General features: G+C 41.1%; 1 protein-coding gene across 2 annotated transcripts in view; it reads left to right on the top strand.

Moving 5' to 3' along the window:
* Window positions 1–24051, top strand: part of SEMA5B (semaphorin 5B) — a 271715-nt gene that overhangs the window by 116015 nt on the left and 131649 nt on the right. For both annotated transcript variants that reach the window (XM_027637198.1, XM_027637199.1), the window contains one exon: window positions 19392–19597. In XM_027637198.1, the coding sequence (XP_027492999.1) occupies window positions 19444–19597 (154 nt within the window). In that variant the 5' untranslated portion in view covers window positions 19392–19443. The remainder of the gene's footprint in view (window positions 1–19391; window positions 19598–24051) is intronic.

Genomic DNA, 24051 nt, shown 5'->3' with positions numbered 1-24051 from the left:
GCTGAAGAAAACACAGACAATTAATCATTTTTATGCTTTCAAAGCATTGGTATGATGGTGCCAAACTTTTTCTGACAAATCTCGTCTACTTCAGTTATCTGCCACTCCAGTTTATGAGGTTTCTAGGGCAACTGTCGTCTTTGTAGTGAACCACCCAGCGTACTCCCAGGATTCATAGAAGGATGCTTTTCCTTTAGCACTCCTAGATTTCAGAACTCAGTTTCTAAAATCACAACAGCAAAATATTATTATTTATGAGAACAGGTGAACGATTTCTTGGTTTAGATTTTTGCAAACCTGATGGTCGGGAAGGCTTCAGCTTTCTCCTGTGTCAAGTGTCTTCATAGGCAACGGGTCTTGCCCAAGAAGATTGTTGTAACTCTCTTGAACTTTGTTGGAAGTAACATTAGCTTCATTGCTCTGGAAAAATGTAGTTTTCTCAACTGGGCAGCTGAGCTTCTCATAAGAGGAACATGAGAGGTGAAGAAAAAGGCAGTGTAAACAAAGGACTCTGAACTAGTAGTGCTGAGAGGGGCAGCTTCTGCAGGCTATCCATGAAATCACATCTGTCAAAGACTCAGTCCATCTGAGGAAGATGATATGGGATTATTTGTATTGGTAGAACCTGGTCCTAAAAGGACAGGAGCTAGTTTCCTGGCTAAAGGAGATGGGAACCTTTGCTCTCTAAGTCCACAGCCTGGAGGGAGTTCAATGGGATGCTGTGATTCCAGAACACTTGTTCAAATGTTTATTCTGGGGAAAAGGGAAACAATTAACCATGCTACCTGAAAGAAATAAATAATCTGATTAATCTGACGTTCCAGATTCTGGGGGAAAATGTGGATAATTAAGTATGTTTGGCTCCAAAGTAAAGTCTCTGTTCTTAGAACACTTGTGAAATACGATAATTTTATCATTCCATGTAAGATGGATGGATAGTGATAAAGAGATGTAAGGAAGCTGCACGACAGCTGGGTACAGGTCAAGACAAGAGGAATGGAGTTCCACCGATGTATTCACAGAAACATTACCCTGTGTATTAACTTTGTGTTCTGGTGGTGTCTGAGAGATCTTTGACAACACTTTTAGGCTGGATATTGTGTATTTGAAAAGCATCTAGAGTGTTGGTGGCAGCTGTTGAGGAAGCAGTATTCTTCATTGCCCATTGGTATCATTCTTCCTGCACTGTGTAGAGGCAGCAGCCGAACAGCATTGATCATTCAGATCTCGGTTTCCAGGCCAAAATGTAACAAAGAGGCTTGTTGGCTCCATAGCTAGCTATGGATAAATGGATACCATGCTTTTCACCAGACCTTCTCTATGGGGTGGTAGAGGGGCAAGGAAATGCAGTTTGACATTGAAAATAAATGATAAAGTTACTTATAATGCTTACTCTTCCAGCTGGAGCCTGTTTGCTAACACCATCCACCTCAGCCACTAATGCTTCCCGCTTCCCTGATGAGTGGCCGTTTTCTACTCCTGGCTTGGTGTAAGAATATCATGAATAGGATTTTTTTTATTTATTAGCTGTGTTAATGTGGCACACAGGAGCTGCGTTACATTGGGCACAGTACAAACACATTTATTTAGACTTGTGTGAAAATTACTAATGAGAGAAGATGGCTAGCCAAAACTCTAGGCATTCTGACACCTCTGAATAAAACAGTGACATCCCAACAGTGTTTAAAGTGATGATTCCAGCAGAAGCTCAGCCAGCTGCTTCCAGAAACTCCTACAGAATACCATTAGCCTTCTCTAAATAGTCTGGAAAACAGAAAACTTGACAAATGTTAGGAGATGGTCTTTACCCTGAGATGTTTACAGTCCAAAGCCTACATCCTTCAGAGAAGTGTCTACTTAAATAATGCATCCAGTGAGAAGATGCTGTTACTTGTCTTCTTTAAAATTATGCATGGTTCCGGATGGTCAAGGCAGAAAGCAAAGGGAGAAGAAAGGAAAAATCTTACTTGCTTGCAAAGAAAGAAAAGATGGAGACTTAAACCTGAAAGGACTTGCCCGAGGCCACCTAAAGAATCAGTGGCAGAGCCCAGAATAGAAGCCAGATGTTCTAAGTTTGTGAATATATGCCTTAACAAAAATTCAGCAGACTTTTCCTTCAAAGTCTGTTTTAATCTCCCTTTTGCATTACAGGTTTTTTTAAATTTTTTTTAAATAATTTTTTTATTAAGGATGTCTAAAGAATGGTGTGGGGAGTTTCAAATAAAAGTGATACACTGAGGAATCTGAGCTTTGGGACATTTGCTAGGGTTCTGATTTACCATGAGCAAGAAGAGCTGCTCTGATCCTAGTTCTTAGATAGGAACCTCAAAGATTGCAAGAGCCTATAAATATTTGGTTTATTTGCAGTGAAGAATACAGGAAGTTCTGAGTTAGCCTAATTTAGGCTTCGATATAGGCTATTTATGTGCTACCTCCTGGGACCACCTCTGATTACTGAAAGAGTGACCTTATTGGAAACCAACAAGTAGGTCTGCAGTTAATTATAAAGGGTTCAGAGCTTGCTGCAGAGCCCTAACAATGGTATTTTTGTGGATGATGTTATGTGTTTTTATTTAACAGTTCAAATCAAGAGACCTAAAACAGATGGCATACTTGTTACTGCTCTCTTAGAACACCTATAGAAAAGACACTGATAATAACAGAGGCCAAACCTAACAGGTCAGGGGAAATGGCAAAGATCAGGCTGTCTGGCCTCACTAATTACCATCTGAAAGCAATAATGAACTGGTCAGTGGGGTCAGGAACAGGTGATGCTGCGTGGAGGCGGAGAAAGAGGGATTTGTTTGTCTTCTGCATTTGGAAGAAGTTGTTTAAACATTCTTTCCTCTTTTTTGATTTTACAATAATGGCAGTGACTTAATCTAATCTAAATGTGGCTTTTGGAGAAAATCTGCTCTAGGATGCTTCCAAAATAATTTCCTGCAGGAAAAAAACAATATCTCTGAGTACAGTTCAGGGTAATGTCTAGAGAAATGTAAAAAACTGACTTAAGGGGCAGCAAGTTTATACACAGGATGATGCTCCTCTGGGGCATCATAGAAAATGATTATACCAGATTTTGTTCATCAAGGCAAAGTAAGCTAAATCAGATACAAGGCAAACCCCTTAGGAGGAGGAGGAACGTATTCAATTTAGTGAGGCAACTGTGATAGTAATTAAAGCCCAGATGGAAACCTTTGAACGTGTCTGGCGTCTGTGTATCCGCTATGTTTTTTCTGTTAACTTGACATTATAAAAGGAGCACCCAAAGAATAAAGAGATGGTGCTTGAAATTTCATCAGTCAAGCACTGTCCCAAATTTGATTTATTGTAAACAATCTGCAGAAATTGCTTTGGGTGTATATGATACAGACAGGGAGTTTTCTCAAGTGGTAGTTCACAAAGAAAGAAATTGTACATTATTTCTACATTTGTCTTTGCTGAAATGCAGTCAGGATTAATTACACCATTTGCCAGCTCAGACTGTGAACTTCTTGTACTTCGGACATATGGACAGAATTTTATTCTGCTGTTATATATTCTCTCTGAAACAGAGTGCTGTTTAGTTTATGAGGAGATACACTGCAAGATTTCAATAAAAAACCCCATATAATAACAAAATTAATGTAAAAATCGAGGATTAAAAGGCAAAACATTGTCCTAGTTTTCCCCTGTAATACACAAACCAAGAGCAAAGGATGGTGCTGTATGGAAACACTGTTAAAGGGTTAGGAAAATGTACAGAGTGATTTGCTGTTCCTGCTGAATGGAGGGCTGGGGGCAGCTGTAACTCTGCTGGGCTGTTGCACACACTGGGATCCTTGAGCGTCTCCTGCCTTGTGTTTGAGTCATTACTTTATCTGGAGCAGACTGCTTCCAGTCCCAAATCCTCCAGCATATGAACTGCTTGATTCCTAGTGGAGGCCTGTATGTGGTGATGAGATTTACTACTGTCACTTTAGTAACTGGTGAACTGTAGTCCATGCTCATGTTTGTCTGGTTTGACAGGCTGGGCTCAGTGGGTTGGCTTTTGGTGTCTGAGCATGGGGGAAGAGTTTGTTGTTTGGAGCAAGGTAAATGTATGAAAAAAAGAGGGGCGAGGGAAGACAGTCCTCTTTGGGTGTGTTAGATGGCTTTTCCCAATATCGTCTGTAAACGTGTATTTAGGGGCTTTTGAAGCAGTCTGTTACTCCCTAGACAGACCAGTTTATTGGCATTTTGTGATGTTACCGTTGCAGGCAAAGCTGTAGTTAAGCATGTGTAATTAGTGACAGTATTAATGGTCTTTAGCAGTACTGACTCCAGGCACTGGTGTTTTCCCTGAGTTTTCATTACCTTCATTTTGATAATGGCTTACATTCTTTTTACTAAATCCATGTTGCCAAAATCCTTCTGGTGATTTTCACTTAAAAAAGTATCTCCATGTGAGCATATTTTCCCTACATATGCTGTCAGTCTTCATTATTTTTTTTTTGCACTGAAGTACATGGGGCCTCTTTTACAGTCTATATGTCGAAATAACAGCAAAAAATTTGTTCCTTAATTATATTAAGCTTTCTTTTAATGGAGTTTTTTTTTAAGAGCTCTGCTCTTAATCCACTTGCTCTGTGGCTCCTGTGCTCCCTGCAAGTGGTTCGCTGCTCATTGATGAGAGTCCAAAACCCCGAGTCCCACAACTCATGAATTTAAGACAGATTAAATTTTCAGATCTAATTTTATTTTAATCTTCATTTTACCTCCACATTTAATATTAGAGGGCATCACAAGTGTATGTCTATGGAAAGTGGTTTTTTACATAAGTCAGGACAGCACCTATAACCTTGGAAGTGGAGTCACAGCATTCGTGGGCTCTGTGATCAATCCTCCAGAAAGGGATGAGAGACTTGCAAGTTGATAAAAGACTTGAGTGTAGTGCAAAAGAGGAGCCTATTCCTGATCACCTTTTCAATCAGGTCTTCACTTGTCATCCTGTGACTTTGCTTAAAGACAAACTAATTGTAATAATACTAAAATAAAAAAAAAAAACACAACCGTTTTTTATTCCCTACAGCCAACATCTTGTGATGTTTATAAGACCACAGGTTATATTTATGGGTCTTATACCTCCAGAGGGGGTCTGTGGTACTTTTTTCTGCAGTATCATTGCCACCATGGGACTGGGGTCTGAATCTTACATCAATGTACGTAAGAGGAGGCTCGAGAGATTTATAATGTGAAAATGCTGACAGCTCCATAATTTATTGCAAGGCTAATGACAGCACTGTAGTTCCTGACAGCTCTAAACCCTTGTTCTCTGGGATAGTTTGTTTCTAATACACTCCCTTTGCTGGATCTTCCCCCACCCTCTCTCTGGATGAATGGACTGGTGAATATCTATATTACCGCATTTTCCTTTGGTATTTTAACAGCCTTTCACTTTTAGAACTTCCCATTGTTGAAATTTGTAAGAGATTTCAGGAGCTTCTCGGCAGAAAGGTTTTTTCATAGAATTTGCCTTTTTTCTTGTTGTTCCTTCCCCAGCCTGGAGTATCTTACATATTCATTGTCACACCGGATACTCCAGCAGCAGCTTTACATTTTCAAGCCCTGGTACTTTGCAGTGTCCAAAAAATGGGTAGACACCAAACAATAGTTACTTTTTAACTTATTTGAGGAGAATGCTGTGCATCTGCATAATGGTTTCACACAGAAAGTGCTTTATCTTCATGAGTTAGTGAGTCAGTTTAGGGGTATTCTATTGGCAAAAGCTTTCAGAGAAATTATGCATGGTAAATTAATGAAGGCCGTCTGAGGTATTATTGTGTGTGAATGCACATGCCATTAGAATCAATGGCTGGCTGAAAAAAGTTAACGGTCATTAAGGGACTGTTAAAAAGGCCAATGGACACAGATTTACTCTCTTGCAGGGCTCTGGTTGGGTTAGGTGAAGACAGAGATTGCTATTTGCCTCCAGGCCACAGGACAGCCCAGGCTTTGTGCTTTCCTGTCCCCATTTCTCTTGGCTCCTGTCAGTGGCAGATTTACAAGAGCCAGCCTGCAAGAGGTCTTCTGAGGAGGTAGAGAACGTCTTCCAAGCAGGTAAAGACCTTTGTATCACTTTTCCTTATTTTGCAGGTGGTTGATAACAGAAAGTCCAAGTGGGTGAGCTTGAAAGGGCTTAAAACTTCTGACCATCTCCGTGGTGGTGTGAAATGAAGCTCTTTAATAGAGAGGTTGCAAAAGAGAGGGTACAGTTGATTTGAAATGATGCCACCCTATCTGATGGTGAGTCTTTCAAATATTGCTCACTTGAGTAGTGGGTATTGCCTCCAATTTATGTTCAGATAGCAAGAAAATAAACTGAGCACTGCATCAGATCTGACCATTAGCCAGTGGTGTGGGAAATGGAGCGCTAAATGCCAACTGGAGATCAGGCAACTGTGTACCATTACTGGCAGTTCAGCTGTGAATTTGTCATACACAAAATATAAGTGACGCGAGCTATTTCCTGGATACCTGTATTCCCCTGGGCTGTGTCCTTTCCCTTGAGCAATGTAGATTTTTTTTTCCACGTTGTATTTTGAATGCAGTGATTCTGACTGAAATAAAATGCATGGAGAAAATTAATGATTTGATATCTTCTTGCTGCTGCCAAAAGAAATATAAAAGAGTCTTTGATCTGGGAGCTTTAAAAAAGTGAGCTGGACCGGTTACTTATACTTACTGACCTAAGTGAGCGATAAAGCGACTGTGTCAAAGTTTAATTAGTCTCGATCAAGATAAGTTTTTGAGATTTATAACTAGTGGCCTTTTGAAGAAGTAAGGCTTCTAGTTGTCATTTATGCAACAACGTGTCCTTCTATCATATTTTCTGCGTCTCCAGCAGAAAGAGTTTTTATTTTAAAGGAAAAGAGAAATGGTTCATTTGATGGAGATTAGCACGGACAAGCTTACTAATATTTGAAGGCAATTTCTCTGCCTTACCTTTTTCTCGATTTCATATCCCACAGAGATTACCTCAGACTGCCGTTGTTAGTCACTGTTATTTATATAAAGATATGTAATGCGTTTGTGCTTGAGGGGTCGTCTGTAACGAGGTATGCAATTTCAGATTGTAGAGACTGGCAGGAATTACTGTGAAGAATTGCTTTCCAGTGACAGCTTTATCCTGCCTGTAATATGTCATTGTATGTGACTTTCAATTAATCACGCAATAACAAAACATTGCGTCTGGCGACAATGGTGTGTCCATTAATATCGAGAGGTAAGTCTCAGCTTTAGGAACGCAAACACTGTTGCTGTCCCCTGCCCACTCGTGCACTTTAATCAGCAAGTCTCAACCCAGAAGGAACATTTCTCTCTTCTCCTCTCCCCCATCATCCTCTATTGCGATCTATTAAGCTGCAATCCATAATGTCTCATGTCTCTTGTAATGGTCTGATGGTGTGTGGTGTTAACTGATTGCATGAATTTGACTTTGTCTCACTCTGCCTTGACCTTGGTGTCTTCAGTGGCTTCCCTTCCCTCGTTTGCAAGTTGGGAGTGGGGAGTTGGAAGAGAAAATGGAAGAGTGACAGAATGGAGATATTTCACAGGAGGTTTGATGTTGTTCTTTGAGGAAATGGGGGAGAAAAGAGGTAAGAGAGAAGTGATTACTGGAAAACAAAATGCAACAATTTGCAAATTTGCAGGAGAAAAGACATCATGCTGTTGAGCATAACTGGCTCCATAGACTGAAGCCTGCCACGTGCAGGAGCTCATTGGTAAGCAGACTGGAAACCTTGCAGTAATTCTTCCTCCTGCTCATTCTGCCATTTATAATAAGATTGCTAAGTAATATATCAATTTAAGTAAAACCCCCAAATCTCATTGTGTTTTACAGTTGGATCTGTATTCTGAACAGAAACATAAAGAGGCACTTGGGTGTTCCGTGCTTGGGCTACAAAGAGAGAAAGATGCCCTGATCCCAGCCACCAAATATACATCCCTGTTACTATATACAGCCAAATTCAGGAGTAGATTCTCACTCCACTGAAAGCCTTGGTCTTTTTTTGGTTGATTTATTTTGGGTTAGTATTGAGGTTTTACACCCCATGCAACATAAACAGGAAGTCTAGTAGTAATTAGTGTCAGTGCTTTTCTTTTTCCTCTAAGAAGGAGATTAACCTAATTTTTAAAAGTGCTTGGCTGGACAATCTCAGAAGGATCTCCTGAGCATCCTGAGAGCTAGTTTACACCAGAGCATTGGCATGTTACATGCAACAGAGGAACCTAAGTTTTGTATCTCTTCCCGTGGGTTAATACTCTTTGCAAATTTGTGGCACATTTGACTGATTGCCTTGAAAAGTGCACACTGGAAGAGGCATTTGCGCTCGTCATGGATTTTGACAATGATGTGTTGGGCATGTTGGAATACTTTCATTTTTTGTAAATAAAAAGCAAAAGTCTTTGGGAGTCTGAGCAATAATGTAGTAGTTTGTAGCTCCTTGGGGAAATCTTCACGCTCTGGCTTGCTGAATCTCCCCATTGTCTCTGAATTATCAGCCAGACAATAAAAAAAACCAGTTAATCAAGGGTTTATCTCAAACATGGTTGTTCTGGAGTAAATGCAGTATTATACCACTGCCATACAAGGTTCTTACTCCCTTTGGGCAATGTGACTTCTGCCAATTAGCAAGGGTATTACTTTTAGTTCTTTAATTAAGGCTAACCCCATCTATCCTGCTGTATGAGTAGTGGATCTGACAAGATGCTGAACTTGCTAAACTATATAAAATAAAAGCACCTGCCCTCACATGAACTTGAGGGCACTCAGTACCACAGGATGTGTTCTCCTTGGTGATCCTTAACGGATACAAACCAGCACAGCTCCATAAAGCCATTTGCTGCCAGGTGTGGGGCTGGTGTATTTGCATCAGGATTTTCCATCAGGTGAAGGCTGTTGGTGTGGTGTGTGTTAGGATCCGAGCACACACAGGGGAGACCTCCAAGAAGGAGGGTTTGTAATCAGTTTCTCATTCCCAAATTATTTTTCCAGGATCCCCACAGTATGCTGTTTAAGTAACAGAATAATTTCCTAGCTATTAAGTGCCTGAAAATCAGCAGTAATTAACTTAGTGCAAATTCTTCTCTTCCTCTACCTCCTCTTTGCTCAAAAAAACAAACAAACCCCCTTTCTTAGCAGAGGAAATGCAGATGGAAGCGGTCTCTTCTGCCTTAGTGCAGCCATGTACAGATTACATCTTTTTCCCCCTTTCAGTTCTGTGAATAACATAATTGCTTTGTTATCCCTCAGGGAATTTGTAATATTAACATTGGTTAATGACATTAATTCAAGTTTTTACCATTAATAAAATGGCATTGCTTAAAATTAAGCATTACATTTCAATTAGTAGTCCATCAAAGACTTTAATAGTCTGGAGCATTAAAGTGATATTTTTTTTAATTTCTTATTAATTTTTTATTGTATCATGCTAATTTCCAAAGAGTGATTGAAAGCCCAGCTGATCCAATGAATGACCCTGTCTGCCATGTTTCTTGAAGGAACTTCTTTCTTTTATGACATTATGCAAAAAGGTCACATTTCCACAAAGCAGGAATCTGTTTCAGTCACCTCCTGAATTCATTATCCTCCTTTTTACTTTTTAACATGAGGCACATGATATACAGGCACCCCAGGTGGACATGTTTAAATTAATCTAGTAATAATTGATTCAGAAGAGATTTGGAGGACAGAATTTGCATAAAAGCCATAATGAGAGCAAATCCTCCAAGGCCAGACTGAACAGCTAAGTCCCTGAATAACTTACATCTCCTAAACTAATTTGGTTATATATGCAGGATGAAGGTGTGGGGGCTGGAGCACCATGTGATTGGAATTCATTACAAATAATTCATCTTCTCTAGAAAGGCTGGTCTCAGAGTGTATTAAAATTATATCAGCTCCCAAATGCTTGCTCAAACCCTGCCTCCTGGAAGATGACAACAAGGTTTCTGTCTGAGGGATTGTTTGGGTATTTTAAAGCATTTCTGAGGCAAAGAGCTGACACTCCAGGGCTGAGGTGTCCACTGGCAGGCTGCTTCTTATGCCTGGTGGGAAAAGATTCAGATGTCCAGTTTTGGCTGGACATCTGACTGTCAAAAATGTAAGTGCAGAGGAGGGTCCCAGCTTTCAGTCTCAGATATTCCTCCCTTACATTCCAACATGGAATTTCTTAGCTAAGTTGTAGATCGTTGGGTTTGCGTTAAATACTGGCTCACCTTGATGTCTTTGGGAATTTAGGGAGAGGGACACTTTACAGGATGGGGACAGTACTGTGTACCGTTTAGTTAAAGTAGAGCAGTGAACAGTGAAAATTAAAACAACAGTTCATTAAAAGCAAGCAAGCCAAGGGCTTTTTTGAAGATCAGCTGTCCTGCTTCACTTCCCCTTTGCCTAAATTTTTGAGAAAAGCTCTAAAAGGATATTACCGTCACCCAGCATAGTAATACTTGTGTTCTGAGGCTGGCGAGCAGTACAATGCTCCTGGTACCATAAAAGTTGTGTAGCATGTTTGGAGGGAGAGAAAAATTCAGCTCTGTCTTTTCAGAAACTGTTGATCAGATATTTTTCATGGGGAAAATTGATGTCACTGTTGTTTTCAGCAGATGAGGAATCAGTCCCATGTTGTTTATACACAGCAGTCGGTAATAACCTGTCATTTGTGAGCTGTATATGTTTTGCACTGCTTCCCTTCAGTGCTGCCCTGCAGCCAGGAGGCTCTGGGAAGAGTTTCCCTACTTCACAGTATTCCAAGTACAGTGTGAAAGTCAGGGCAGACCAAAGCAGCCCTGCTGCTCCAAGGGGAAGAGTTAACAGAGCTCAACAGGTAACTGCTGTTGCAAGAAATATGAGAAAAGCTGGGCACGGCAGGACAAAAAAAGAGTTTGGCTGACAATTATTATTTTGTCTGTTCATATTTGGGGCATATAAAGGCTGTTTGAATGCCTTCTAGCCAAAGGTTTCCTTATGATAAATGATGCTGTGTTGTGCCAAGGAGACACTGCAGCAAAACATATTCTTGTTTCCAAGCAGGCTGAAACTTGGACTTGCGCTACAGGGGTGCTTTATGCTTCTCCTAGAGTTACAATTAAACCATGAGTATGTGTTATGTGGCACCAGCTAATCACAAATCTTTGACAAAGCAAACAAGCTGTGGTTTCTGTCTCCTGCATGGGCAAGCATTGAAAGAAATAGCTCTTCTCTTCTTGCTTTTTCAATATAACAGTGGAGGAAGGAGCTGCTAGGAGGGATGAGTTGGGTTTAAAACATGCAACAGCTGCCTTTGGCTCTGGTATTTGGGGCTATGTGAATGATGGGATGGGATCCATGGGATGGAGTAGAAGGGAGCAGGTGGCAGAAGCTGTAGCCCTGGAGCTAGTGCTGGAGTCCTTAAACTGAAAAAACAAGGCTCTAGGGAAAGTCCAGCCTATATATTATGGCTGATTCTCAGGCAGAAGATGGTGTGATGATTTCATGGCTTGGCGTTTGTCTTCTGGAGACTTGAGTTCTGGGATTGCTTCAGGTCAAAGGAGAATTAAGTGTGGGGGTTTTTATTTATTTCTTCTTTCTACTGTATTCCCAGCTCTGTGGACACAGGGGCACCACAGTGACTGCTACACGCTTTGTCAAGATTGCTTATCTGCTTGGCACAATCTGGGGACTGCACTTGTCCCCTGGTTGCTGTCACAGTGTTGAAGAGAGAAACTTTGCAAGTTAGCAACCTATGTTACGCCTAATATAATTTGGAACTATTGTCACTAACTTCCTTTCTAAAAATCCTGTGGGATGTCTGCAGTGGACCCTCTAAATAGAGTTGAATGACAAATTAGTGTTAATAAAACAATGGTTAATGCTGTAATAAAAATTCAAGAACACTTATGGTTTTCATATTAAACTATGAGACAAAAGACAACCTCATACCAAAAGTTCATTTCTCTTTCTGTCTTTACCAAAAACAGGCTGCAGGTACTAGCGGCTGCATCACAAATTTGTGTCATGCCTCAGTTTCCCCACTTATAATGTCAGAGCTGCAGTGGGGAGGTGTGTGAGCAGGAACATCACATGTCTGGAAATCACTGCTAATAGAGGAGCCTCTCCAGAGTGTCAGGCACAATGATGTGTTGGAATGACGTTGGCTGCACAGTGTGGTGTTAGGGACTGTGGCTCTGCTAATTTACGCATTTACAGACCAGCCACATTGTGCAGGGGAGCAGCTTGAAGAAAAGCTGTCATGTTGGTGTTTCTGTAACAGCTGTAGGCTTAAGGCATCAGTCTATGGGTTGAATACCAAATATCAAGGCAGAAGGAACTCTTGCAGCCAGGTGACTATTTGCAGTGTCTGATGCTGAATCTGCTGTACTTGCATTATACAGCTGATCTGCATGTAAAGAGCACATCTGGCACCTTGGATTTACTGCACTTGTGGAGAGGACTCTAAATCATGTGTACAGTGAGAAAGGTGACTGCACTGCAAGGGACGCTGAGCCCTGAGCCTGAGACCTGCTGCAGGCAGCACCTCTGGAATACTTACTCCTGCTGTGTTGCCGCTGTCCCATGAGCTCTAGGATGGCTCCTTTCTTGGAGCGTTACACTCACTCATCCTCTCCTTTTGATGGAGCATCCAGAGAGTTTGACTGGGAGTCAGAAGCTCCTGATTCCTAATTTAAGCTCCAGTAAATTTTGTGCCTGAATTGCAGTTGTGCTAAGTACCATAGTAGCATCCATTGCGTTCTGCTGCTGTGTTGGAATCTGCCTTCATCTATGTGTTTCGCAGATGGAACACAGAAAAATAATTCCATAGTCAGTCCAGATCCCAGAGTTACCAAAAATAAATACCTCCACTTTGACATCTCTCAGAGAGACCATTCTGTGAAGAGCAAATAGAAGGTATTTCCATCCCCCTGTAGAGGCAGTCTTCTAGAAAACAGTGGCAGTGTACTGCCAGGGAGATAAATGAGTGTAAGCCTTCATTGCCAAATACAATCTTTGAATAAACAGAGGACTTCAGACTCCAAGGCACCTTTTCACAAGTGCTAAATTCATACCCCAAACAAATGCTAACAAAATCTCTCATGTCTTTATATTATGTGTAGCCAGTAAAAAAAGATCTAGAGCTCTCTGGGGAGGCTCTCGAAGCACTTGGGGATGCACTCAATGTGTGGTCAGGTTAGCACTATTCAGAAGCAGGTCTGAGTGTCAGCAGAGCAGGTATTTATTTATGCCCACTGGGTTTGGCAGGAACCCAGAGGTACAGTATATTTTGCTGTGTTACACAGGCTTTTATTGTTGAATCAGCTTTATTTAATGGAAGCTTTCTATAAAAGGTTCCTGTTCTGGAGGGCTTCCTCTAAAGGTGAGGGAACAGTTCAATTTCCAGGACGATGCAGCCACTGACTGTGCTACTGAGGCCAAGTAAGCAAGTGGTGGCTGATGGCTCATTGAGGGCCTACACCGGTCCACAAGAAAGGGGCCTGACACCAACCAATTAATTTTATTCCGAGCCATTATCAAGAGTTTTGTCTGTGTTACCTGATCCAAATGTAAACATCCCATTGCATTTTGTGGGATTGGTTTGGAACCTTGGCCAGTCCTGGGTGGCTTTGAACAGCAATCAGAAAGTGCTCTAGAAATAAAGTGCCCCAAGTGCACTGTCAATCTTTCATGGGATGTGGGATGTGGTCCTAAGAAGATCAAAGTATAGACAATTACTATTCAGCTCCACTACAGACTTCATGAGCCATGAACTGAACAGTATAATAGGTTAAACTTTGCAAAGAGTTACCTGAATTATTTATACGAATCTAGATAACAGAAGGGTTTCAGTAAATTGACCCGTGTTGCAAAATCTTGATTGTTTTATTCCTGATATAAAGCCTAGTGTGATACTGCAGCTGGTGCCCTGCAGATTGTGTGAGGCAGGAGCTATGAGAGGAGTCAGGATGGAGTACAAGTTTCTGCTCTGCCACAGGAGAGCATATTACATGCATACACTTGTGATGTTGAATTGCTGATGAATTGTGTGGGTTTTTAGAAGATAACTCTTGGATTATTTGTATGAAAATGTGGGTTTGTATTACCTGGGGTGTTGTGAGAGCAAGTTCAGTGTGAGGCTCATAGATGATATTGTAGTTGAGGCCTTGGGAAGCCCTGAACAAGGTGGGCACACAGCAGCATGGTGAAACCCAGCCAGAACAAGAGCTGCAGCATCTAAGCTGTCGTGAAATTCAAAGTGAGCTTGCCTATTCTTCAGAAGACCGCAGGGTGATTTAATTAAAGCAAAACAAGATCTCTTCACAGATTCTTTTCTGAACTCTAGGCCATTCCTGTAGATTCGCCTCACAAATAAATAAATGAGAAAAGCTCAGTACCCACGAGCCCAGTCTAAGAGTGCATATCAGATCTGATCTCTGGAATAGCAAGTGCAGTGTGCCACATTTCATCTGTGAGACAAATCCAGCTCCCCAGTATGGGTACAGCTGAGTGCTGAGGATGTGGATGTGGCCAGGGGCAGAGGGAAAAGCTGTGCTTTTTCTTTGATAGTGTGGAATGGCCCTTGGAGCCAGTCGACTGGGATGGATTCCAGCTGGACAGGGTAGGAGAGAGGGGCAAGGAGCATCAGATGAATAAAGGACCATAGTTTTGTTGGCCTTGGAGCTCTCTGTTTTCTGGGGCAGAGCTGCCTGTGCCAGCCTGTTATAGCAACACTGCTGAACTGTCTTGCTTTATAATGTTTATATTTCTTTCCCTTATTCTTCCAGTACTTTTTTGAATACTTTAATGTCCACCTCTTTCCATTGCTCTTCTTCCCTCTGGTATTCCAGTCTAATAAAACCATAACTGTGCCAATCACAAAAGATCCCCAAAAGAAGAATTAAAGCTTCTACAGGAGGTTCCTTTTTTAGTCTTTTTTAAAGGCATCGGTTTTCTTTAAAATGAAAGATGAAGCATTTTCTTTTATCCTTTAACTTTACTGTCACATTTTATTAAGTTAAAATGATAGTTACAGTTAGAGGAAAGCAGGATATGAATTCCTGGTACAGCCATTTTTAAAGTGTGCTTTGTTTTAAAGCCCTGAAGATTGATTGAAGGTATTTTTCTTTTAGATGTGGAGCTTTAGTCAAAAGGGGCATGATCTGAGTTACCCTCTGTAAATCAGGATTAGCTCCTGTGAAATCAATGGAGTTACAATGATACAATACAGGGCAAGTTGGAAAAGACTCATGCCCTGAGAATGAATAAGGGAGGAACTGCGGACAATCCCCTGAATGCTGCCCTTGCACGGGAGTGAAGCCACGAGGCAAAGCAGAATTATACACTGTCCCCATTGGGCTGCCATGGAATGTCCTGGGTGAGAAGTGGGCAGGTGGCAATGGGTTTGTGCTGACACAGGTGCTGTGGTTGCAAACCCCAGCTTTGGGGACACTCTGAGCGTGCAGACCTCCTGTGTTTCCCAGACAGAGCCGCTCTTTGCCCATTCCCTGCCACCGCCGCTGCAGTCAGGGAGGCTCATGAGCTAAGAAAGCCTGATTTAAGAGACAAGAGGATGGTGGCAGAAGTGGTGCTCTATAAAATGCCTGTCTCTGGAGCATATTTCACCAGGTCCAGTGCAGCCTGAGTTTGTTGACCTTTTTTTGTCAGACGGCCGGAGGGATTCACTGTGCAGTGAGAGGAGATCCCTCTGAGGGGAGAAAGATTCCCCATCGCTGTCCCTTGGGGCTGTGCAGTGGTGCAGAGGACAGGTTTTCGTGAGGGAGAGGACAGATAAACTTGGAGAGATAATATTTTTTTGACATTTTTATCCTTTTTTAACATGTCTGCATTGGGCTGGGGAGGGGAATAGCTACAGTGGTAAAGACACATCAAAACGAGTAAATAAAGAATTGAAATTATATGTCCTGTCTGAGATTTGAGTTTAACCAGGGATTTGAGCTCTCTCCTCTCATCTGCACTGAAAACTTGACAGCTGATTTCTTGAGGCCTAAGCCATTCTGAGCAGAGAGTCTAATAAGAACAGCTCTTTTTATAGCATTTAACTGCATCTAAACAGCTTGAGGCCAGGGCAAGTTCCAGCAGTGCAAAGCAGCACTAGCCTGGGCTGTGCTTGGGACGTTCAGTGTTCTAGCAGTCTGGGTGGGGACTGGTCCTAAGCACTGGTCATACTCCAGCCCTCACAGTGAAAATCTGCAGCTTGGGCAAAATTGGAGGGTGGGCTTGGCCATCTCCATTGAAATTAAAACATTTCATGTCATTAAAGCACTTCATAACTGCTGGACTCTCGCAGGCAGTTACGGGCTTGCTCTTGGCACTCAATTGACCTGTGCTTGCACATGGCACTGCTTCATATTTGGAGTATGGGGTTTTTTCTTGGAAACAAATTTGCAGTGGCTGGAAATAATAATTACTAAGTTAGAGTCTTTCTTAAAATATTGAGAAAAAGTGAGCAAGGCACCCTGGGAAGGGGTAGGTTGAAGGAGTAAGCTTTTGCAGTGCTATCCACTGTCTCACTATTGTTCAGCTGGTGCTCCAGGGCTCTGGCTTTGTCACCCTTGATCAAGCTGGCATTTACCCATTGACTCTTACTCCAGTAGACACCAGCTCAGGGCTGCACGTGATGCTGACTTTGTTCAATTTTCCAGCACGTGAAAGCTTCACACATTTGATCAACACAGTTGGATGTAGGAGACAGGGAACATCGTGGAGGGTACAAGTTTTTTATAATGTTTCTTTTTCATCTTTGCTTGGTCATATATTAATTCTCACTTTAAATCAAGTTTGAAATCATTGTGTTCATGCACACTTTGGATTTCCCCATGACAATAAGGAAAAAGAAGATGGAACTTTTCCTCAAATACTGATTCGAGCTTTCTAAGGAACACTGAAGTCTCTTGGACTGTGGTAAAATCTCTCAGGGAAAGTGGCAGAAATCCAGCTACTTGGCACATTTTACAATTAGTCCAGACAAAACACTAGTAAATGTACTCTGCTTTGGCACAGAATAGGCAGTGGGATGTTATGAAGCTTTCTTGTATCCAACTTTTTATCATTTCATGACCCTGGTAAGTTTGAAACTGGAATTTACTCATCTGCTGATTGTACAACACATTAGGCTGTAGAGGAGCATGAGACCCTACCATGTGTCTTTGTTTTAAGATTTTTTTTCACCTAGCTTGAGATCATTGTTTGGATGATTAGTATATGAAAATGGCCATATTGGCTCAGACTAAAATCTGTTTAGTTTAGTACCTTATTTTCAGGATTAGCCAGTAATGGCTGCAATGGGAGTAGTAGAGCATGCATAAAGTGAGATTTCCATGACTGTCTCTTCCAGTTTCCAGCAAGGATATCTGACAGTGAAAAAGTCCTTTTGCCTTTTGTACATTTCCCACAACAACCATCTCCCACCTAAGGAAAGTTTGACTTTGACTTTAAGTGTATCTGAAAGCTGTACAAAATGCATCTCCCTGGCCTTCACATCTCTGAGCTGTGCTTCGCTTCTGGATCTGTACTGGAAAAAAATGATCATTTAAACCAGTGGCTGAAAATATAATTTGATGCCTCATCATCAGTAATTTTTATTACAGTGTGACTTGCACAACATGTCCATCACGTGAGGTGCCACGGTGCTCAGTGGTGTATGCCTTTCAGTATGCCTGTGCTTAATGGCTAAATGCTGTGCTGGCCTGAGCTTTAAATGATTTCACATCTCTCCCTTCTGCCAGTCCCATTTTTTAATTTAACGTTATATTTGCTATGTTTTTAAAAAAGCCACCCTCTGTAGTAAAGGGCTGTAGAACCTCTTTTGGAGAACTGGAAGGTGTTTTTATACATCACTGCATAAAATCTGCATGTGTATGGGGCTGGAAAAAAAAATGAAATGCTGTAATGTCTCACTCACACTAGCTGGGAAACCAAGTCCCTAGAACTACCCCAAGTCCTGAACGCCAGTGCTATTTTCAGTCAGAGGTATATAGCTGCTGCTGAGCACGCACATAATGGATGTGCTGGCAGCTCATCTTTATGCCAGTATTTAAAGTCACAGAGAAATGCAGTTAATAAAACATCTTTCAAACCATCTCCCCTTGCTGCTGTAAGCCATCCCTTATTGCTCCTGTGATGCCCAAAGACCTTTACAAGCTTCTCTCAGCTTCTTGATATAACAATATTGGAGTTTGCCCCATGCCACAAGCCTGCCATTGTGCATCAGTGCCTCATATTACCTGCCATCAGCTTGACCATTTCAGGTCACTGAAAGTGTTTTAGAGACTCCAAATGAAAATGTAGAGGTATCAGGCACTGCAGGTGTTGACTGTTGCACTGCCTTTGTGAATCACTACACCTGCAGGAATTGAAAATCTTGTTACTTGTGAATTTAATGAGAATCAGCTTTATCACTAGGTAGGATTTAAGGGTAGAAGACTCCATTTGTTTGAAAACACGTGTTTGCAATAATTAAATGAAGTTACATAGGAATATATAATATGCACAGGAGTAAGATTAAATTCTATGCAGATTTTCCTAAGCTGCAGTGTCATCTTTGGGAGCTTGTGGCATGGGCTAATTAATCCTCCATCCCCTGCCTCAGACCTGCTTGGCCCAAGGGAGTTTTTAGAGCTATGCCTTTACTGCTGCTGTTGTTGTTAAAAAAGCTCACGCAGAAAAGGCATGACTTTCCACTCTCCTCTGCCGAGAGTGAGTGCTCCTCCTCTTTAGCTGTGCCTCAGCTCTTGTGACTGGGAGCTATAGCATCCCATAATAGTGCAAGCAATTGGCTCAGTTCTCACAATTTTCCTCAATAAACTCTTTTAATTTCTATTGTACCTTAATTAGCACTTTCCTGGCAACGCCTTTGAATTGGCTTTTTTTGTTTCAAGACATTTAAAACCACAGTGGTAAAATGTATAAATCACCTATTAGAACAGTATTAATTACACACGTTGGCCTTTCCTTAGCAATCTCTTGAATGTAGCATGACATTTACCATGGCACATCATGAAACCAAGGAGGGAGGTGTCCATGCTGGGGCACACATTTACACCTGGAGTATTTGAGATTTCATGTTGTCAGTGTCAGCCATTGCACAGCAGCTGCTGTTTAAGGACATATCCCCCAAAGGCACACCAAGATAGATATTTAGGGAGCTGTGCACTTCCCTTGTATTTGAAGTTAGAAGTCAAAATACAGTTGTAAATTGTTTGTTGGGGTTTTTTTTGTTTGTTTGGTTGGTTTTTAACATGCTGTTTATGGAATATTACCTTGTGTACCTAGCACAAGTGGGATTGGGATGAAAGGGGAACCTCCACCTTTCCCTACCTGTGCTACATGCTCTGGATAAGCATTCGTCTTTCTGAAAGTGGAATTATTTGTATTTCAGGTATCCTCCCTGGGCCTATCTTGGAAGCTAGTTCTGCAGCCGCCCTTCAGTCATGATTGTTTCAAGATTAAAGGCCATTTCCCTGTCATTGTCAAGCCTTTTTCTTCTTGCTTTTCATCTCTCAGCATCACAGAATGCACCTGAATACTCTGAAGCTGAACAACAGCAGTGTGTCAGGAAAGAACACCCCACAATTGCTTTTGAAGGTAAGAGCTATTCCTGTTTCAGATTCCAGTAGGATGATCCATTTAGGTTTAGTCTATGCTGTTTTCCTTACACCTGTAATCCACAGGCCAGTGAAAGTGGCCTGATAATTATTTTCTCATTGATGCTTTGCAGTGTTTTAATTCGAAGTTTCACAGCAGTCACTTAATACAGGTAGATTTGGAACTACTGGCCTAAGAATCTCTATTTTCTATTCTGCTACAGGCTCCCTGTAATCCTGTGTCACGCTGAAACCATTTTTAAGTTTCCTTTTCTCTAACTGGATTCAGTAATGCTTATATACCTCACCTGGCTTGCTGGAGCCAGACACTTAATAAGTGAAATGTGATAGAGAATGTGGACACACTTGAATGCAAGAGAAGTAAGTTGATTGAAAATTGCGGGGAGTCGTGGCCCTTTTGTTTGGAGCTTTTTTGGTTTGTTTTGGTTACATATTTGTCACCTGTGCCAGTAGTTTTTCTGTCATTCATCTGGGCAATTAACTTGAATGTGAGAGGGGTCCTTTGTGTGGCAGTGGGAAATCTTTTTACTGTTCTTTTGAAGCATAGAATTTGTCTTATCTTTATCCCAGTCAGATTTTCCATGAGCATACATGTACTCCTAAATTGTTATCTGGATAATCTGTCCACTTATTCACACAACAGGTAGATCATTATATTGGTATCACCATTATTTCAAAATACACTTCAGATCAGTGTGCTAAGCTCAATGTGCCAGCATGAGCAGCTGCTGAGTCTCCTTCCTAAAAATGGTTTCCTCCTAAATGTTGAAATATCGATTTCAGTCCATTTAAGGCTTTGCAATGCATCTCCAGTTACATTCCTTGCTAAAGGCAATTAAGTATCTTGCAATGTGTCTCTAGTTAGGTTCTTTGCTAAAGGCAATTTAGTTGTGGTTTTGTGACCTTTGAGATAGAGTTTCCAGGAAGAAAGTAGTCAAAGGCATCTTTGCTGACCTTTCAGGATTCTTCTAGAGAGCTTTACTATCCTTCACGGAGAAGGAAACTCTTGTCTCTTAAACTGGAAAGTTTAAGAGATTTCTTGTCTGTTTTCCATTATCCATGCCTTAGAGGTTTAAGCGGATTAAAATAAATTAGCAAAATCTTTAAGCCTATAGGATACAGCACTGGCTCTAACCTTGCTCTGGTAAATAAACCTTGATTTTAATTGCTAAGTAAGTCTAACCATCTGTTTTAACTGGGTAGGGCCAAAAGCAGAAACCCTTGCTGTTAAAACACAGTGAACCTCAGTTGGATGTTTAAATAGATAATACAATAATGAAGATGTTATAGGTACAGAAAAGAGAAAAAGTGTTGCTCTCTCTATTAACCAGGAACACCAAACTTTGAGTTTATAGAGGCTGTGTCTGTGTGATCCAGCACTGAGGTAAATCATTCTGCATTAATTAATTCTTTCATTGCATTAGGAACCCCAGTTCCTGGTGTTGAGGAATTGGTGGGCATTTTTTGGCACTCAATATGATTGCTTCTGCACAGAATCACTGGCTATGTAAACACACTCATAATCTACCAGTTTGCTTTGTTTTAATCAGGCGTGAATATTTCACAGAAAAAAAATAATCTGTCTTCCCCTTCACTGTTCTCGTTCCCTTTCCCTCTTCAGTGATACAGGGCAAAATCTGTTGAGTTAATTAGAATTTGACAACTGTGCAAAAGAAAGACTGAAATTGCAGACACATCAAGAAAATGACCCAGATTATCATTTGAGTCTCTTAAACCCAAGTTAGATTCAGAGTTATTGTTTTTTCTCAGCAGCTGTTTCCTTGTGATTGTTCATGATAGTTTAATCTTATATTTTTCTGCTGCAAGGCTCAGCTGGAAAATACACAGGAATAAAATTAAAGGCACCTTTTTTCCACTGCACATATCTTTTAAAATCTGTGGAAGAGGGCTCACACATCCAAAACTACATCTCAGTTCATAATCTAATTTACCTTAAAGCTATACCCTGTTCTGATGCCAGCACATGCAGATTTAGGCTGCAAGGGGGAGAAATAGGGGAATCTACATTTTATGTAGATTTTATGTGCTGTTCCAGATTGCTCTGAGGATGTCTCTGCTTAACAGTGTGGCTCGTGGGCTTTCTGTGGCTCTCCAAATGCATTGTCTCATGGATCACAACCTGGTACGCAATGGGAATGTGTAAAGATTGAAAGAATGACCCCAGCAGCAGCCCTGCTGATGCTCCTGCTGCCAGGGGAAAGGATTATGTTACATCAGCAATTTTCAGTGGATGGACCATAATAATAATAAGGCCCCTGACCATTCAGTCATACAGGATGCATTAATTTACTGCCAGAATGAAAAGGTTAACAAAACAGTTTATGTTATAAAGTGGTTGAATAGCTTCTTTCTCACAGCCTTGCTAGCCAGGTTTCCCATCACCAGACAAATGGGATGCCATAGCATGTTTTGTATTCTCTAGTCTTCAGTTCTCACCTTGCTTGTGCTCAGTCTCTTTTTGTTGTACTTTACCCCTAGATGATGATATTCTTAACATCCAGTTGGCTGGATAATATCCCTGTCATGGAAGAATCCCAAGTAAAACTTCTTTCTGTCTATCTTTGCCCTTATTTCCTGAGAAGTTATGTATTTTCTATGTTGTGCTTGTTGTATCTCATCCACACTAGTCAACCATCTGTTTGAATTGATATCTCTTTCTATTGCTATGAGAGTGGTAAGAAAGACAGAGGACAATACAGGCCCTACTCATTTAAGGAGAAAGGAGTCTACATATGCAAAATGCTTTTACTTTAGCTGTGTTCAGACAAAACGCCTGTTTCTTTACAGAGTTCATTCTCCAAAACACCTGCTGTTACTTGTGACCTAGAGAAAATGGTCTAGACAAGTCATGGGACATAAATTCTGGCTCTGAATATACTTTACATTCTAAAGATAAAGTTTGCACTGCCAGGAGAGATGCAGACTGGGAAGGGGCCATAAGCTGAATAGTTTATCCTAGCAGCCTGCACAGAGATTGTGAGGGACAGGTTAGGAATTCCGTGCTGCAAGCACTGTCCTGTGTGTTTACACAGTGCCAAACTAACACAATGGTGCCCCAATTTCCCTGGGGCTTATAAATGATGCTCATTGTACAATTCACCAACAATAATAACGTACCCAGTCTGGGCTTTTCATAATTAGATTGTTCTACTCTGTGCTTATAGGAAATCCAGTTAAAGTTTGATTTCCCTTGTTAGATCAATAAGAAAATGATCTTCTACTTCCCAGGAGGCTGTTTCTGGTGTTTTATTACCTGTTTGGCTGTGAGTGGGTAGCTACATTAAGGGTCTTGCATGCTTGTTTGTTTTTCAGTGAGTTGAGAAATTAGTGAAACAAGTCAAGTATATCTTTAGTGTGTCCTTTTTTATTTATACATGCATGAACACATGCATCCAAGTCCCATTTCACAAAACAGTTTGTCATCCTGGCACAGCTCCTCTGTGGACCACTCTGGTAATCTGAACACCAGAGAAATTGTTTCTAAGTTTTGTCAATCATGTTCATCTTTCTCATATTTTCCATATGCATCTTATAAACAACAGATCAATCCCTCCATTTGCAACTGGGCGATGCCTGTGTCATACTTGGCCTGGTTACTTGTTGTACAGCTCTCTCTTGGACATAAAGCACCTTTGCTATTCATTAAAGACATTTGGAGTTCCTTTGTAACATGCCTCTTGGGAAAGCCAGAAACATCTTCCACACCAATACTATGTAAGGTTTGTTGTTTCAAGAGCCAAAGCCATGAGTGACATGTATAGATGTTTGTAATGCCTGCAGAGTGCTTGGTTTCAGCTTGTTTACCAAGGAAATGCTTAAGAGTTTGCAAACTCATCTGTGTTTCATGAATCATTTGGACATTCACAATTCCACTGCAAATGAGTTGTAGACAGGTTTCCACTTGCAGTTTCTACCATTATTTATTTGTCATTAATTTTATCCATTAAATCACTATGCTCAGGAAAAAAGTATGATAGACTTCCCAGGTTTTTCTCTGTTCTGTCTCCCAGGGCTTTCTCCCTTGGGTCATGGCAGTTAGGGTAAGCTGGAAGAACATCATTTGTCTCTGCTTTAATAATTGCAGCCTGTCTTCATCCATAAAAACACTTCCAACTGATGCCATGCTGAGGCAGAGGAGGGAGGTGGACTTGGTTAAATAGCTTAGATCTTCTCAGGACTGCAAATCTCAGCTTTGCAGACTGTATCATCATGGCTGATGTGAGTTCTCAATGTGTGGCATTTGATCCATTGTCTAATCCTCAATCTCTCTTAGATGCAGACAAGTTTCTCTGCCTGTTGCCTCAGGTTTTCAAAATGAATTAGTTTGGGAGTGTTTATATCTAGGGTTTTACTTCAGACTGTCTGTAATTATTACTCCCTACCAGATAAATGTGATTCAGGTGACTAGAATGT

Source organism: Corapipo altera, unplaced genomic scaffold (genome assembly GCF_003945725.1).
Source record: "Corapipo altera isolate COAL_440 unplaced genomic scaffold, ASM394572v1 45, whole genome shotgun sequence".
Taxonomy (NCBI): domain Eukaryota; kingdom Metazoa; phylum Chordata; class Aves; order Passeriformes; family Pipridae; genus Corapipo; species Corapipo altera.
The sequence above is the reverse complement of the archived record's forward strand: the minus strand, read 5'-3'. Positions and strand labels throughout refer to the sequence as shown.